Source organism: Bombina bombina, chromosome 4 (assembly GCF_027579735.1).
Source record: "Bombina bombina isolate aBomBom1 chromosome 4, aBomBom1.pri, whole genome shotgun sequence".
Classification (NCBI taxonomy): Eukaryota; Metazoa; Chordata; class Amphibia; order Anura; family Bombinatoridae; genus Bombina; species Bombina bombina.
Genome location: NC_069502.1, coordinates 103,475,301 through 103,495,009, shown reverse-complemented (window position 1 = coordinate 103,495,009; position 19,709 = coordinate 103,475,301). Strand labels below are relative to the sequence as shown.

General features: G+C 35.4%; 1 protein-coding gene across 1 annotated transcript in view; it reads right to left on the bottom strand.

Moving 5' to 3' along the window:
• The window catches only part of LOC128655953 (cytochrome P450 2K6), a 121,107-nt gene extending 103,169 nt beyond the window's left edge, over positions 1-17,938 (bottom strand). Inside the window, exons 1-3 of the mRNA XM_053709563.1 lie at positions 17,665-17,938; positions 16,415-16,577; positions 15,213-15,362 (exon numbers count right to left, since the gene is read on the bottom strand). Coding sequence (XP_053565538.1) covers positions 15,213-15,362; positions 16,415-16,577; positions 17,665-17,850 — 499 coding nt within the window. The 5' untranslated portion in view covers positions 17,851-17,938. The remainder of the gene's footprint in view (positions 1-15,212; positions 15,363-16,414; positions 16,578-17,664) is intronic.
• Between the last annotated feature and the right edge of the window lie 1,771 nt (positions 17,939-19,709).

Below are 19,709 nucleotides of genomic sequence, written 5' to 3'. Positions count from 1 at the left end.
GAAAAAGAAAGACATCAGAACAAGGAGTCAAATTGTAAGGTATTAGGTTCAAGAGTAAATTACCAAAAGCATTAACCCCTTACCGACCAGAGATGCATGTACATTGCTGGTCTTTCTATGGGGACTGTGTTTTTAATAGTGCTATTTTTGTAGGCCAACAGAAGGGAGGGTATAATAGCAGGTATGTCATAGTCGTTAATGGGTTAAACACAAATTGTAAGCTGTATGATAATAAACCTTCACATCTGAGAAGAATTTGCAATGAATAATGCAGCTTTAATTGATTAAAAGAGCATATTATTTGATGTGTTTTCATTTCACTGATTTCCGTGCCCCCCCCCCCAAAAAAAAGAAACCTTGCTAACCAATATGAAATACACATAAATAGCATGAACTCTGTACATGTGCAGTTAAGTAAAAAGTCTGTTGTAGCCTGCCCACTTCTCTTTCCTTAAAGGGACAGTATACTGTAAAACAGTTTTTCCCTTAATGTGTTTCCAATTACTTTTTTTACCAACTGCAGAGTATAAAATGTATGAGAATTAGCTTTTTAAGGTTTATTTGTGTATATAAAATAGATGATTTTGTGTTTTGAAAACACAACCTAATAAAATGGGTTGAGCTTGTAGGTATAATAAGATCTTGTTACTTTATCACGTTTTGTACATATAAATGCTTCTCTGTCCATAAACCAAAGACCAATACTTGGAGAGAGAAATGGAAAATTAACATTGTATTACCTTATCTCTTCTTTACCCCACTGGAGTGTAATTTCTTCTGCTGGCTGTGTTTACACACCTTATCTATAGCTTGGACCTAAGGCCAGAAATCTTCAGAATAGGTGGGGATTACCACAGGCTAAATTAACTATTTAAAATGCCAATTTAAGGGTAAAGGGAATACTTGTAATCAATTTAATACACTCTAGCAGGTAGTGGATCATTGGGAACAAAATAAAGGTGAGAAAGTTTTTGAGTAAACTGTCCCTTTTAGTTGATTTAGCACTTATGCAGTTACTTAGGGCTAGATTATGAGTGGCGTGCAATCATTAGCTCAAGAAGAGTAAATGCAATGTTCTTTACGCTGAAATCCATATTACAGGTGGCGTGCTGTTAAAATTACCATGAATTTGTACGTGTGAACTTGCGGTAATTTACGCTCATAATATTTTCTATGGGTAGCGTTGAGCGGTAATGTGCCCTCGTATTATAAATTGCAAGTAAATGTGAATGTGTGAATGCAATCACATTTACCACTCAAACTAGAGTTTGTCTGGAGGAAACAGTTGCAAAACTACACTATGAACCCTTAAAACTGCCACCCCCCATCCAAAGTAACTTTCTACACTATTAACCCCTAAACCACCATCCCCACATTGCAAAGTCCCTACTAAACTTATAACTCTTAAACCATCAGCCCCCAATGCAAAGTAACCCACTAACATCTAAACTAGCTAACATAACACCCTAACCCTAATAACACCCCCTAATTTAACCCAAAATAGACTAACCCTACCTTTAAAAAAAAAAAAACTAACTATATTTAAAAAAAAACTAACGTACCTGAAAATAAAAGAAATCTAATCGTATCTTTAAAAAAACTACCAAAACCTTGAGCATTACAAAAACAAGCAAAAAAACTTGCATTACAGTAAAAAATACCTAACATTAAAAAAAGAAACAAGTTACAATATAACAAAAAATAACAAACAAATTCAAGGTAATTCAGAAAACCTGGACTGTTGGGGAGGCCTGAGGACAGGTTTGAAAACCAGTACCCTAAAGTGAATCAGCTCTTTTTCTAAAAAAACAAACTCCACCCTCTAACATTAATACCCCTCCCCCAATATAAAGTGCCCTGAAAAGGGCATTTGGCTTGGTATTGCCCTTAAAATGGCACTTAGCTCTTTTCTGCCCAAATATTTTTTTTTATTTATAATTTTTGGCAGCTAATAATATCCGGTCACAAGCAAACCCCATATGAATTAACGGAAGAAGGGGTTAATTGACAAAACCACCTTTGTGGCTCCTGTCTGCCTATTCTGTTTTATACAGTTATTGGTTAGTGGTTGTCTCAGCTATGATAGGGTACTTACAAATAGCAGTCAAGTAGGAATGTCTCAGCACTGGCAGTAATGTTGATTGTAACCAACAGTTGTACTCTTATATGGGGGGGTTATCAAAATGATAGGGTACTTGTCCTGGGTTTATCACTTTATGGTGGTAGTGGGTACAACCCAGGAGGTTCTGGATGCAGATTTTGGTGGAAATGGGTAAGCACTATTGATGAGGATTTATTTATTTACTGTTGGGGGTTTGTTAATGTTCTTTTGTTTAAGGTTATTTAATATTTTATTTTTTGAGGAGCGACCTTTCCATATTCATAATTTTGTAGGTCTGTGCAATTTATTTACTTGACACGGTGTACTTGACACTCTTTGGGTACTATTGACCTTTTTTTTTTTTGACTATACCTTTTCAAATTCCTATGTTGGTCTTGCACAATGAATGTCAAACAAAGCAAATAGGTGGAAAATGGTTTTATATATTTAATAGTTTGATTAAAGGTGAAAAGTAAAGAATGAAGCAGAGGAAAATGCATTGAAAGTTATTGTGAGAGGATAAGAAAATCCCAACATCAATCCTCTGTCTACTCCCAAGATCAGTGATTTTTCTAAAATGTAGGTCACCATAAGAAAAAGCTGCATGTGTAATAATATAAGAGACTAATCACTAAAAGGTTATAGGAGTTTGAAATCAGATGTTGTTTATAAATACAGAGTACAGAGTGTGCTTTCCTGAAGGCACAACAGAAGGGTGGATAATGTGTGTCAGGTGACTGATATAAACCTGCTGATCCTGTCCTTATTTGTGGAGCGAGAGTAAAAGTAACAGTAAGAGAGTGATGTTAACCCCTTTATGACTGCGATGTAGCATGTATGTCACTGGTCGTTAAGGGTTTCTTTGCTAATAATAGCACGGGTCACGTTGCCAGCTGCGCTGGTGGTGAGACCCCGCTATTTGGGGAAGGGGGGGCGGAACCGTTGCACTGTAAAAAAAAATGTTGAGGGCGGCCGGGAAGGGGAAGGAGGGAGGAAGAGGGATTCCAAGTGGATGGGGATTTTGTCCCGTGTACACAGGCTTTAATACTAGTTAGTTATAAAAGGCCCACTAGTTGGATTCAACAGACTGTCAATGCTATTCAGCAGAGTAACTAGATGTAGCCAAGATCGTGATGTCATCAGTGGGTGGAGCTTGGGAGCCATTGCAAAGTAAACAGAAACAATATTCATTTTAAAATAACTTTTTAACTGTCCCTGCTGCATTATATAGAAAGGGGTGCAGGAGGCTATTTGTAGCTTAATCTAAGGTAAGACTTTAAGATGACTAAGGTGTAGACATTCCCTTAAGTCTAAGAAAAAGACAATATTTTTTTCTGAGTAAGCAGTAAGTTTTTGTTTGCAAACGATAAAGCATTGAATCTGTGTAGAACATAAATAAAAATGTTGATGGTTTATAACTTAAATACAGCAGTTCAATAATTAAATGTTTCCCTGTTGATAATGGCCCTGCGCTTCAATTATCTTATCTTTATTAAAGCTACAGTGTCTTGTAAAATTGTTTTTTCCTTAATGTGTATCAAAAAAGTTTTGTCGGTAAAAAGCCACGTAGCTAACGCTGCTTTTTTTCCCAACGCACCCTTAAGACAACGCTGGTATTTAGAGTTGTCTGAGGGGCTGCATTGAGCCTAACTTAGCTACACTTCAACCCTCAATACCAGCGTTGCTTACGGTAGAGGTAATCTGGAAAAGAAACAATGGGGCAGTTTTGGCTGAAAAAACCTAACACCTGCAAAAAAGCAGCGTTCAGCTCCTAACGCAGCCCCATTGTTTCCTATGGGGAAACACTCTCTAAGTCTGCACCTAACACCCTAACATGAACCCCGAGTCTAAACACCCCTAACCTTACTCTTATTAACCCCTAATCTGCCGCCCCCGCTATCGCTGACCCTGCATATTATTATTAACCCCTAATCTTCTGCTCTGGACACCGCCGCTACCTACATTATCCCTATGAACCCCTAATCTGCTGCCCCTAACACCGCCGACCCCTATGGGTCACTATCTGAACCACGCAGGAGAAACATTATATTTTATACCGCAGCACTTCTGGACCCTTTTGATCCGGGTGGCTAGGGTGATTACTTTAGCCCTGCAATCTGCACAATAGGTGTATCCAGCGGAGAGCTCATTCTCACTCATAGCAGCAAGTTGGGTGATTGTAGTGCGGGTTAGTTACACTTCTATTGTGGACAAGCGTTTCCCTTTTCAGCCTCATTATCTCCAGGACATTATATAACTTTGTTTTGCTTCGTGCTCACAGTTCATTCTAATATTTAATGTCTGTTTATTTGCCTCATACACCCTTAGACAAATATACGGTTTCCAATGGTTGTCATCATATGATTACCCATTTATGGATCATTAGTCTATAGCTCCCCACTTCTCAACTGGTCACCCTACGTCTTGAGATATATATAGATCCATTGAGGGTTATATGTTAGTAAGGTAATAGTAGCCACATAATCTTATAAAGGCAAAACATGTTACAAACTACCCTAACTACTGTTATATGTCTAATGCTTATTCTAGCTCATTATAGGTTTGCACTTTTGGGGGTTACATAGTTTTCTAAATACAGGTTCTCTTCTCTAAGATTGCATTCCAGATGCAAAATAACTTTCTTGCAAGCATGCTGGGGTTCTGTAGGGGACTACCTCGTATTTGTATCCTGGCAAACCACTACAGGACATAGTAATTATCATCTGAACTGGAGTCTACTAACAAAATGATTGTATGTTTGCTTTTGAATATGTTGCTTTTTGCTGCTATACTTGAATTGAACTAGCCTTGCATATCAGCTCACATGAGGTCCTAATCCTGCCTTGACCGCTTAACTATATCACATTACCAGAAGTAGAGTGACCCCCCCTAATAGCTGGTGACTATGGGCATAATGTTTAATTGGATCTAGTTTTAGACCTTCACAAGCTTTTGAAATGCTAGCTTACTCTACTTCAATTATTTTTGTTCATATAATATTGCAGTTTCTCTTATCACTGCTAATGTTAGTATGCAGTATATTCCTTACTTGGTCATATATGTATTTATAGAAATAGCGCTGTTTACTGCCTAATGTATGTTAAACTCCATATCTACGGTATGATTATACATACAGTAATTTTGAGGTGACAGGGGATAATGGTTATAACCACTTAAGACTGTTTAATAGTTTTTGCATATTTTACTCAGCTCCCTAGCATATAGCTGACAGGCGAGCAAGTTAGAATACAAAGGAGCCCCTTAGAAGTAACTGAGGTCACGCCGTTACGAGAGTATTCATTAGATTCACCTAGGCGATATAGCAGCCCGCTTAGTACTTTTAGCAGTAAACTTTTCCACATATTATAGCGCATGCAGGTAGTAATCCTCCCAAACTAAGCTAGCCCATTTATTCCAGTCTTTTCCCCATCCAGATTTACTAAGATTTCTCCTCCCATCCCAGGCCAACTCTATTGCTTCAGTGGATGACCCCCCTCATCTCACATCCCATCTTATAGCATATAATTTCACCTTATGTTATAATAAGACGCTGTTGGGCTGTGTTAACTGGGAAAGCACGGCTCAGCATAACAGATAAATTAAAGATCTTGGTTTGGGACATGTATGTAGTAACTAACAGTATACATGGCGTTGGAGATATCTGTCTATGTGGGTGCTCTATTTATATTTATCTATGTTTTTCACATATTTAGTTATCTCCCCCTGTTTGTATCCTTCTTAGGAAGTTACCCTTATTTTTGTACCTACCCTAGCTTAGATTTACTCACAACGTAAATAGAGGATAATTCTATTTTGTAGTATATTTTAAAGCTCTGAGTTCTCAGTGTATTTACATATTCGACATACTAACTGGCTCCGCCCTCCCACCCCTCCTACTCTATTTTGAGCGGCTCTCGCCCGCTGCATCCCCCCTTCCCATAAAACTATAGAGCTACCTCCTCCCTAGCCCTAACCTTTCTTGAATAGATATCCTAATCTTTTTTTTTTTTGTATAGCTGGGAGAGGACCTTTCTAGTTTATATTACATGTATGATATTCTATAACAAAACTGAAGTCTTTCTATGAGACAGCCCACATTTTATAGTAACGCTTGAGACATTTGAATACATTACTTTGCTAATTATACTATGTTTACATTGTTCTGTATATGCTTTGGGGCATACCCTATATTTTGTATTTGTTTATGACTTCAATAAAAATTATTTAAAAAAAAAAAAAATTACCTACAATTAAATACAATTAAATAAACTATTCTATAATACAAACAAAACCCCCACTAAATTACAAAAAATAAAAAAGAATTACAAGCAGTTTAAACTAATTACACCTAATCTAAGCCCCCTAATAAAATAAAAAAGCCCCCCAAAATAAAAAAAATCCCTACCCTATTCTAAAATACAAAAGTAATCAGCTCTTTTACCAACCCTTGAAAGGGCTTTTTGCGGGGCCTTGCCCCAAAGTAATCAGCTCTTTTGCCTGAAAATAAAAATACAATACCCCCCCCAACATTACAACCCACCACCCACATAACCCTACTCTAACCCACTCAAACTCCCATTAAAAAAAACTATCACTAACCCCCTGAAGATCTCCCTACCTTGAGTCGTCTTCACCCAGCCAAGCCGAATTCTTCATCAAAGCGGAGCAAGAAGATGTCCTCCATCCGGTAGAAGTCTTGATCCAAGCAGCAAAGAAGAGGTCCTCCATCCGGGCGAAGTCTTGATCCAAGCAGCAAAGAAGAGGTCTTCCATCCGGGCATAGTCTTCTTCCAAGCGGCATCTTCTATCTTCTTCCATCTTCATCCAGCCGACGCGGAACATCCTTCTTCCCCGATGGACTAACGAAGAATGAAGGTTCCTTTAAGGGACGTCATCCAAGATGGCGTCCCTTCAATTCCTATTGGCTGATAGAATTCTATCAGCCAATCGGAATTAAGGTAGAAAAAAAATATGATTGGCTGATGCAATCAGCCAATCAGATTGAAATTCAATCTGATTGGATGATCCAATCAGCCAATCGTAGAGCTGATTACTTTTGTATTTTAGAATAGGTTAGGGAATTTTTTATTTTGGGGGGCTTTTTTATTTTATTAGGGGGCTTAGATTAGGTGTAATTAGTTTAAACTGCTTGTAATTCTTTTTTATTTTTTGTAATTTAGTGTTTTTTTTTTTTTTGTATTATAGAATAGTTTATTTAATTGTATTTAATTGTAGGTAATTGAAGGTAATTAATTTAATTAATTTAATGATAGTGTAGTGTTAGGTTTAATTGTAACTTAGGTTAGGATTTATTTTACATATCATTTTGTATTTATTTTAACTAGGTAGCTATTAAATAGTTATTAACTATTTAATAGCTATTGTACCTAGTTCAAATAAATACAAAGTTGCCTGTAAAATAAATATAAATCCTAAAATAGCTACAATGTAATTATTAGTTATATTGTAGCTATATTAGGGTTTATTTTATAGGTAAGTATTTAGTTTTAAATAGGAATTATTTAGTTAATTTTAGCAATATTATTTTGTTTAATATAAATTATATTTATGTTAGGGGGGTGTTAGGGTTAGGGTTAGAGTTATGTTTAGGGGTTAATAACTTTATTATAGTATCGGCAATGGTGCGGGCGGGAGATAAGGGGTTAATAATTGTAGGTAGGTGGCGGCGATGTTAGGGAGGGCAGATTAGGGGTTAATACAATTTATTATAGTGTTTGCGAGGCGGGAGTGCGGCGGTTTAGGGGTTAATACATTTCTTATTTGTCCGGTCGGCAAATTAGGGGTTAATAAGTGTAGGTAAGGTAGTGGCGATGTTGGGGGGGCTGATTAGGGGTTAATAAATATAATATAGGTGTCGGCAGTGTTAGGGGCAGCAAATTAGGGGTTCATAGGGATAACGTAGGTGGCGGCGATGTCCGGCCGGCAGATTAGGGGTTAAAAAAAATTATTAGAGTGGCGGCGATGTGGGGGGGCCTCGGTTTAGGGTTACATAGGTAGTTTATGGGTGTTAGTGTACTTTATAGCACAGTAGTTAAGAGCTTTATATTCACGCGTTAGCCCATAAAGCTCTTAACTACTGACTTTTTTTTGTGGTTGGAGTCTTGTCGGTAGAGGGTCTACCGCTCACTTCTCCCAAGACTCCAAATACTGGCGTTAGGCAGATCCCATTGAAAAGATAGGATACGCAATTGTGGTAGCCTGGAATCGCGATAGGGAAATGAGCGGTAGACCCTTTCCTGCCTGACTCTAAATACCAGTGGGCAGTAAAAAGCAGCGTTAGGAGCTCTTAACTTTGCTTTTGACGGCTAACGCAGAACTCTAAATCTAGGTGTATGTTTTACCTGTCCACCTCTCACTGGTACTGTACTTTCTTTTACTGGCTATATTTTCCCATCTTTTTCTTAGTGTATACTTAAAGGGACACTGAATCCACATTTTTTCTTTCATGATTCAGATAGAGCATGCAATTTTAAGCAACTTTCTAATTTACTCCTATTATCAATTTTTCTCTTGATATCTTTATTTGAAAAAGAAGGCATCTAAGCTAAGGAGACAGACAGTTGTTGGTTCAGTACCCTGGACACCACTTGTTTATTGGTGGGTGAATTTATGCACTAATCAGCAAGAACAACCCAGGTTGTTCACCAAAAATGGGCCGACATCTAAACTTACATTCTTGCTTTTCAAATAAAGATACCAAGAGATTGAAGAAAATTTGATAACAGGAGTAAATTAGAAAGTTGCTTAAAATTGCATGCTCTATCTGAATCATGAAAGAAAAAATGTGGGTTCAGTGTCCCTTTAAAGTGAATGTAAACTCAACAGTGTCGCTTATCACCATATTATCACTTCCATCAATTTAGGGGGACCTTAATTCATAATTTTTTGTGTGTACTTGCTAATTCCAAATATATACCTTTTTATCTCATTTTCGGAGCCGTGATTCCTCCGCCCGCCATTTTGTCCCTCTATTTGGAAATGATTGACAATAGCGATTGCCAATCCGCTTTTCCCCCCTGGGGCGTTCAACCCCTTTTTTTGTAACGTCATGCGCTTATTTTGCGCATGCATTTGCTTCTAATATCCAGCTTCAGAAGCGATGCGCGTTCACGAGACGCGCATGAGCTATAAGACCTTCAGTTTCAGGCTCACTACTATTAGTTGCAAGTAAGTATCGTTGCTGTTTATAACATGCACTTTGAAGTTAGATATTAGTCAAATCGCCATATATTTTTTGCGATCGCATCTGCAGAGGTGTTATACTATATTTAGAATATTATTTATCTATTCTAAATTTTATCATTTTTAGGTTATGTAACTGAAGGACATAATTCAATAATAAATAAACTGAACAACATTTATAAAAAATATAATGAAATTGAGACTCAATTCATGCAAAATTCTGATCTTGTAAATACCACTGCCAGTACTGGATTTATTAAAATCATTTATCCGCATCATAAGAATCATTATTTATATTTATTTATTTTTAGATTTTGGAAAGCATAAACAGCTAGTCCAAACTATCTATTAATACAAGTATTTAGATTTCATATATCTGAATTGCATATTTATCTATTATATATCTTACTAACAACATTTTAAAAATAAAAATTAATTTGCGAAAAATTAATTAAAAATTTGGATCTACAAAATACCCCTGCCAGTACTGGATTCAGTAAATTCATTTAACGGCATCAGAAAATTCATTAGTTCATGTATTTTATGTCTTATTTTTGACTGTATAAGCAGCTATGGTCAACAATAGTATATTTCTATTAATTTGTATCAATTATAATTTTTAACATTTATATTAAATATATGTAAAGGACATATTCATCAATTATATATATATATATATATTCCTAACAACATAAAAAAAAATATGAATTCAAATGATACCCGATAAATGAAAATTTTAAATACGCCTACAAGTACTGAATTATGCTAATTCATTTAGCCACATCAGAATAAATAAATATTTAATGTAGTTCATTTTTGATGTTTGACTACATAAACTGTTAGGCTCAACAATAGTATTATTCTATTATTAATGATCAATTCCAACGATAAACAATTAAAAATCATATAACTGAAGTCCATATTCATTATTTATATATATTCCCAAAAACATAAAAAAATGAAATTGAGAATGAATTATTGAAATATTTATATTTAGTAAACATCCCTCCCAGTACTGAATATCGCTTATTCCAGTACCCCTGCCAGCACGGTATACCACTAATCCCATTACTCTTGCAAGTACTGTATACCGCTAATCACAGTACCCTTGTCAGTACTGTATACCAATAATTATATTCCCACTGCCTGCACTGTACACCACTAATCACAGTAGCCCTGTCAGCATTGTATACCACTACTCGCAGTACCCATGGCCACTGTACACCACTAATCACGGTAGCCCTGACAGCAACTACAGTACCCCTAATAGTACTGTACACCACTAATCTCAGCACCCCTGCCAGCACTGTATAACAGTAATCACAATACAATTAAAAGCAATAAACACTAATCACAGAACCCCTACCAGCACTGTATATCAATAATAATAGTAGAACTGACAGCAGTTTATACATCTAATCACAGTTCCCCTGCCAGTATTGTTTACCGCTAATTATAGTACAGTGCAAGCAATGTAACCCACTAATCAGAGAACCCCTTGCAGAACTGTACACCACCAATCACATTACCCCTGCCAGCAGTGCCACCACTGTACAACACCAATCACAGCACCCCTGCCTGCCAGCACTGTATACCTTTCAGAGGTACTGTTATTCTTGTTTTACAGTGTTTGCTGGTGTACTGTGATTTGTGCTGTACAGTGTTGGCAGGGGTACTGTGATTAGTGTACATTGCTTCTAATAGTATTGTGAATAGTGGAATACAATCCTGGCAGAGGTACTGGAATTATTGGTATACAGTGCTACCAGTGGTACTGTGACTAGCGTTATACAGTGAAGGCTGCGGTACTGTGATTAGTATTGTACAGTGCTGCTAGGGTTACTGTGATTATTGGTGTATAGTGTCCAGGGGTATTGAGGTTAGTGGTATACAGTGCTGCCAGGTGTACTGCAATTAGAGATTTACAGTACTGACAGTGCTACTGTCAGTGTTGTACAGTGCTGGCATGGCGAATATAAATAGCAGTATACAGAAATGGGATTGGTGCTTTGATTAGCAGAAAACAGTACTAACAAGGGTACTTTGATTAGTGGTGTGGTATACAATGCTGACAGGGGTACTGTGTTTACTGTTGTACAGTACTGGCAGGGGTACTGTGATTAGATGAATACATATTTTTCGGCTGCGTTCGCTAGCAGAAAATGCTTTTTTTATGAAAATGTATTTCTTACCTGGGATATAGTCTCTTTTTCAAGTTGACTGTCTTTTAAATTTGCGGGCAGAATTAGGCTTGCGAGGGCGCAAAATGCCAAACTTTATTGTGCCATTCTTTGTGCGAGATTTTTTTGCGTGAAATTACATTCATTGATGCAAATTTGTCATTTCCAGCGTCTTAGTTGACGCCGAGTCCTTCACAAGGTTGAGTCATCTATGACGTGAGTGTGTCATTTTCGGACGTTTTCACGCCAAAAAATATTTTTTTGTTTGTTGTGCATCATACTTGGCGCCAAATATTTTCATTATTTAAGACACCATTCCAATGTGCCTCTTGCCTTTTTTCTATGTCCGAGCGCTATGCTGTTTGCATTTTTTTCCCATTCCTGAAACTGGCATATAAGGAAATTGATAAATTTGCAAGATGTCTCAATCTGATCCTGTCTCAGAATTCACTGTTGGATCCCTGCTGCCTGATAACAGTTCTACCAAACTTAAGTGCATTTGTTGTAAACTTGTGGAGATTATACCTCCAGCTGTGGTTTTTAATAGTTGTCATGATAAACTTTTACATGCAGAAAATGTATCCATCAGTAGTAGTTCATTACCTGTTGCTGTTCCCTCAACATCTATTGCACAAGATATACCTGTAAATTTAAAAGAATTTATTTCTGATTCTATTCAGAAGGCTTTTTTCTGCCATCCTGCCTTCTAATAAACGTAAAAGGTCTTTTAAAAATTCTCATAAAGTTGATGAAATTTCAAATGACCGGCAAAATGCTGAATTATCCTGCTCTAATGAGGATCTATCTGGTTTAGAAGATCTTACCTCAGATATTGACACTGACAAATCTTCTTATTTATTGAAAATGGAGTATATTCGTTCTTTGTTAAAAGAAGTGTTGATTACATTGGAAATGGAGGAAACTAGTCCTCTTGATATTAAAACTAGTAAACGTTTAAATTATGTTTCTAAACCTCCTGTGGTTACTCCAGAGGTTTTTCCAGTTCCTTATGCTATTTCTGATATGATTTCTATGGAATGTAATAGGCCTGGCGCTTCTTTTATTCTTTCTTCAAGGTTTAAAAAATTGTATCCTTTGCCAGCAGTTACTTTAGAGTTTTGGGAAAAGATGGGGCTATCTCTACTCTTGCTAAACATACTACTATTCGTACAGAAGATAGCATTTCTTTTAAAGATCCTTTAGATAGGAAACTTGAATCTTATTTAAGGAAAGCCTATTTATATTCAGGTCATCTTCTCAGGCCTGCAATTTCTTTGGCTGATGTTGCAGCTGCTTCAACTTTTTGGTTGTAGACTTTAGCGCAATAAGTATTGGATCCTGAATTGTCTAGCATTGTTAACTTTATTCAACATGCTAATAATTTTATTTGTGATGCCATTTTTGATATTATCAAAATTGATGTTAAGCCTATGGAATCTACTTATCAAGCCGTCAACCGCAAATACGCTACAATTCCACAGCGTAATTGTGGAGAGCTTGATTCTCCATATTTATCAAACCCTAGAGACCGGCAAAAGTAGAAATTTGTGACATAACATACAATCCGCCGGTCTCAGTCCGACACAGATCGATGCTTACATCACTACAGATGTTCTGAATGCAAATGCGGCACAATCTGACTACTTTTGCTAGTTAACAAACTGCCAACAGGTACGCTCGCCACTATTCCGGCCCAGCATACCTGGTTTTCAATCCATCGCCCTGGAGGCGGCGGATGTCTTAGGAATCAATGGGAGTCTGAAAGCAGCGAAAGCTCATGTTCGCTGTTGCCCAATATCGCATTTATTCCTATGGGAGAAAATAAATTATGTTTACACCTAACACCCTAACATAAGCCCTGAGTCTAAACACCCCTAATCTGCCACCCCCACCACTGCTGCCACCTACATTATACTTATTAACCCCTAATCTGCCGCCCGACACCGCCGCAACAATCCTTGGCTTCGTGGTTAAAGCTTTTGATTCATTCAGCTTATTTGGAGTCGGTTCAAGCCCTGCCTCAGAGAATTACACTACTACTAGATCAGTCTCTACTTTGTGGGCTTTTAAGAATGAAGCTTCAGTTGATCAGATTTGCAAAGCAGCAACCTGGTCTTCTTTGCATACATTTACTAAATTCTACCGTTTTGATGTATTTGCTTCTACGGAAGTTTTTTGTAGATAAGTTCTTCAGGCAGTTGTTTCAGTTTGATTCTTCTGCTTATGTTTTAAGTTTTTTCTTTTCATTTCATGAGAATTAACTTATATTTTGGGTTGTGGATTATTTTTTTCAGTGGAAAATGGCTTTTTTTATTTTTATCCCTCCCTCTCTAGTGACTCTTGCGTGGAGTTCCACATCTTGGGTATTGCTATCCCATACGTCACTAGCTCATGGACTCTTGCCAATTACATGAAAGAAAACATAATTTATGTAAGAACTTACCTGATAAATTAATTTATTTCATATTGGCAAGAGTCCATGAGGCCCATCCTTTTTGTGGTGGTTATGATTTTTTGTATAAAGCACAATTATTTCCAATTTCCTTTGTTGATGCTTTTTACTCCTTTCTTTATCATCCCACTTCTCGGCTATTCATTAAACTGAATTGTGGGTGTGGTGAGGGGTGTATTTATAGGCATTTTGAGGTTTGGGAAACTTTGCCCCTACTGGTAGGATTGTATATCACATACATCACTAGCTCATGGACTCTTGCCAATATGAAAGAAATGAATTGATCAGGTAAGTTCTTACATAAATTATGTTTTCTCATATCTTACCAAGAATCATTCAATAATATCCCGATCTAAATCACATATATTATACTTACTGCTACTGCAAACAGATTTTTTAGATGTAATAATCAGCAATAATTAATAATCCCCCACAAGAGAACACAAGTATAGAGAATGTAGGGAAGATGGAGATCATTGCTGGTGCATTATTGATGCATCTATCACATTTCTGAACACAAAATACTGCTAAAATATATTATATTTATACTTGCATCATTCTTGTTTTTGAAAGCATAAAAATGTCATATGTATTATTCACAAACTTACTAGAGTGATGTGCTTTCTGAGGTCCTTATAACTACAGTTCGTTGTCCAATTAAGGGACATGGAACCCATTTTTTTTCTTTTATGTATTTAGATAAATCATTCAATTTTAAACAAATTACCAAATCACTTATATTATCCCATTCACTTTGTTCTCTTGGTATCCTCTGTTGAAAAGCATACCTAGGTAGGCTCAGGAGCAACAATGCACTATTGGGAACTAGCTGCTTATTGGTGGTTGCTCATATATGTCTCTTGCTATTGGCTCACCTAATGTGTTCAGTAGTATCTCCCTGTAGCAAAAATGCTGCATTTTCAATAAAAGAGAGCAAGAGAATAAAGTTAATTTGATAATAAAAGTACACTTTCAAGTTGTTTAAACATTGTATATCCTATCTAAAACTTAAAAAATAATTGTTTTTTGTGTTCCTTTAAGAGGACATTTATGCTGACTAAACCTACTTTTTCTTTTTGGTTGAGGTTTGTCCTGATCCATCAACAGACTAGTCACTTAGAAATTAATGTGTATCTTGTTTAATTCATCTTACATTTTCTTGAACTTTTTCATTAAGTAAAAATATATTTAATTGCAAAGATTTCATATTGTGTTGTGTGTACACAAAGCCAATTTAGCTCTCTCATTAAAACACAGGCATTGAGACAATACTATACCTTTAAAAGACTCATAATGCTGAATTAAATGATGACATTCTTCAATAATGTTTTCTTCAATGCTTGCTTTGCCCATTCCAAAATCACGTAATGTTGTTATAGTGAATCTTCTCATTATCTTCCAGTTGTCACCATTAGATAAGGTAAGTCCTGGAAGAGAACATAAGTCTCATTGTCAACTTACATGTTAACCTGTAAACTAAAAAAATCTAATTAGGTACTAGTTTTTATAGCAGCTCCATTTTATCTGATTGTACTCAAATTATTTAGTGATAGATCTATATGTGTGAGACAGACTTATAGTGGTTACTTATTTCTGTTGCCAAGACAGATACATCTTAATGTCCCCCAGCATCTATAACATTAACACATATGTCATCCTTTGGTTCAAACTGGTGGCTTGAAAGTCAATATGGATACTAATAAACCAGTCTCTTTGCTGTAGCTCTGTCACTATAAATAACACTTTGTCTCTTTTGTCTCATTTGATAGTAAATTTCTGTAATGCAAAATATGTATGTTTATCTATGTGCTATTTTTTTGTTCATATTTGGACAAATTTAAAAAACAAAACAAAATGTTTTATTTATTACATTTATGTGAAACTTTAGGCAATTTGAAGACCATATGGCTATCCCTGATTGGCTAATTAGTTAAACAATGAGGGATAAATAAATATGAGAGAGAGAGAGAGAGAGAGAGAGAGAGATTATCTCATTACCACAGACAATCATTATATATAGTTTATAAAACAATTAATAAATGGTATTGTTTTGAATTAGCATGATGATCTGTAATGCATCTGGGCCATACAGACAAAACATACAGGTTTGTTCTTGTTTTTTGTTTTTTTTTGCTATGCATGTTGGGCAGTAGAAAGATAAAATATTTAATGCCTCTAAAATAAGATGTGGGTTTGATACTCCTCTATGTACATTTCTAAGTCCAGTACAAGCTGAGAGGAATTGTACTTTCACAAGTGCGCCCCTAGCTCTGGAGGACAGTGAAGCACAAGTGTTCAGGTTTAGTGGCATGATCAGACTATAGAGGATGCAGTCCAACCACAATTTCGAAGTTTAAAATTAAAATTTGCAAATTGATGTTTTAAACTTAATGGAATATCTGAGAATGAATGTATTACTTATAAGTTACTTGCATATCTGAATGTTTCTCTTGGGTAAAAATGGTATGAACCAACTTACCCATCCCATGATCCATATCCTGAAAAATTGGGATTCTCCCCCTTTCTCCAAATTCATCGGCATGGTTTACAAGGGCATCTTTGACAGTTTCATAGCCAGACAAGACAACCATTCTCTGCATACCCATTTGGATGCTAAACACTGGCCCATATATCCTGGAAAGCTTAAACAATATTTTTACTAAAATAATCAATTGGTTTTATAATAAAATTGTTTTTTTGTGTTAAATAAATAATTATTTACAGACATCAGTTATGCAACAAGTAGGAACAATGTTGGTAAAAACATATTAAACTGTGTTGTGTAAAATATTTCCAATGTTTAGACACTTGAAAACTTAAAAATCACTAATGATCTGCTGTGAATTGAATGCAACAAATTTCACTACTCTAGTTTATGGATTTGGGTGGATACATTTAAGAATAAAGAGATCAAACTGCATTGTAGATTTTAAAGATCAAACAAACAACATTTATTTAAAAAAGTGTTAACAGTATTTAAACTTTTTTTTTATAATCACTATTAGGATGTGATTTTGATATCTATTTCAATAACTGTAAAATAAACAAATTTCTGAAATTGTTTAAACACCTTTCAAATTCACTAATAAAGCCTTGTCAGAGAATTACTGTTAAGAATAAATATAATGTAAGCATACTATGGTTACTGCTTGGCCTAATTCCCCCATTTTTTTATTAAGTGATTAAATCTCACTATGATGATTTAGCCAACATATACTGCTAGTAAAATATCTTGTGTTTTAGCTTTGGGGAAAGTTTAAAGAGGATCTAGACTGTATTACAAAACACAAGCATTTATAAATAACATTATTAATTATGCCTTTGATGACTTTAAATATTTTATAAACTTGCATAGATGTGTACATGAAGCTAAATGTTATGTTGCTATTTTAGTATCTTCAAGCAATTTAACAGCTGTGTTTTCTAGTCTTTATGTAACCGGACATTCTAATACAAAAATAATATTCAACTGATACAATAAACAATGTTTATTTTACTAAGTGTAATAAATGGTAACAATTGTATAAAGTTAAAAGACAGAACGTTCTATTTACTAAAGAAAATGTTTGATTGTTTTGCATACAGTTAGAAACACTTGTGTTATTTTTCCCCGCAATATTTTAATCTACTTATATATTTGTTGTTACTTTGTTCTAAAAATCCAAGTGTGTGAACCGTTATGTAAACCAGAAGATAAAATATAAACTTGAATTTTAAATGTACACTTACCTTCAAAAAGGTTAAATGAGGTTTGTTTAAATCTAAGATGTGCAAATTTCCAATCAGTGGCAGGCATTTGGGTCCAGGAGGAAAATTAACCAATGCACGTTTTTTGTGATTACTCAAAATGTTTAAAATATATAAAACTGTGACTACAAAAACAAAACATACTGCTATAGAATATGTGAAGGACATTGTAAACAGCACACTTCTTAAAAAACAAAACCAATACAAATAAAACCCTAAATGTTATATACTTGTTTTACACAGCTGTATTTTTACATTTCTCTGTTTTCTTTGCACATACTTATATGAGGTTAGAAAAACAATATGTACAGGTATTGAGCAACTGAATAACTGCATAATGAGTTGAAACACTTCCAATTAGCTAATATTAACAGAAAGTTAAAGTGCATATTGAATTAAGGTTATCGAGAGATAAAAATAACATGCTCATAATGTGCTTTATGTAAAGAATATCTATCATTTATCAATTGATTGTCCATCTGTCTATCTATCTGTCTATCTATTATCTAGAGCAGGGGTAGCCAACCTTTCGGACCTCGGGGACCACTAAAATCACAATTTTTAATCACAATTTTTAAAAAGGGACAAGCCTCTATAATTTATGTATATATATATATATATATATATATATATATATATATATATATATATATATATATATATATATATATATATATATATATATATATATATATATATATATATATAACAGGGAACAAAAAAGCCCTCCAAAAGGTCTTGCCAAAAATAGTCACTTTATTAGTATTTGTAAGTGACTATTTTTGGAAAGACCTTTGGAGTGCTTTTCTGTTCCCTGTTCTATGTTTATGTCTTGAACAGCACCCAAGGCAAATGATACAAATCCGGAGTGCACATTGTTTGGACTATATATATATATATATATATATATATATATATATATATATATATATATATATATATATATATATATATATATATATTCCTTGAAAAACGAATGCACTCTCAGGTCTTTTTAGGTGAAGAAAAACAATCTCTTTAATGGAACGTTTTCAGGGAATTCTTCCCCTTCATCAGCACAAATATAGTGTAAAACATGCAAACTTATATACACATATGTGAAATTACAAAATGCCAAATACCTGTGATCACTCAGTGAACTGGCGCCAAACAATTGATATGGAATGCATAATTTGCATTCCACTGTGTGTAAACCGGAAGTGGTGTCACATATTCTGTTTCCGGTTACAAAAATAAATATAACGTGTAAAAAGTGTGGGAAAATTTGAGGTGGATTTCAATCTCATGCAAACCTCTTCTCAAGATTACCCCTAGTATAGGGTTGAATTACTAACAAGCTAAGATCGCAAGTAGCGATCATGTGTACCATGGTGTACAAAGTCTAGTGCATTAACTGTGACTATCATTGCATATATCCACCTAACTTGTGACAGCTCCTCTGTGTATCTATATGGCTTTTATCTCACCCTGATGTGCTGGTACCACACTCAGGATCAAGAACTACATTCTTTAGTGATAGGCTCAACACTGGTGTAGTTACTGACTGTTGTAAGGCTATTCCTTAACGCATATGCAACAACCATATATATATTACACAATATCTAATAAATACATTCTAGGAGAACTGGCTTACACCTGGTGTCTAATCAGCTACTATTGGTTTCATCACAGACATACTGGTTATTGCTTTCATTAGTCCTACATATATTGAAGTAATCCTACATTTATTTGAGTAGGCCATCCTGCTAGAGTCAAATTATTCCATCATATGAGACCCAGTCCTTGTGACACGCATCCAATGTCCACTCTTTGCCTTCCTCTTGTGTACGTATACGTGCCCTCCGCTCTGCCCAGGCTAGGCATAAATTAGTATTATTGTTATGCTGCTATTGCCGGCAGTGTGAAATACCAATCAAGCACATCAACTCCTGTGCTGGATTCCTGCTATATCTTTGGGGTATATGTGTTGGGGGGTGCTCCAGTTAGGCTACTCATTACATAGATATAGGAGAAAGTATGTATAGGTA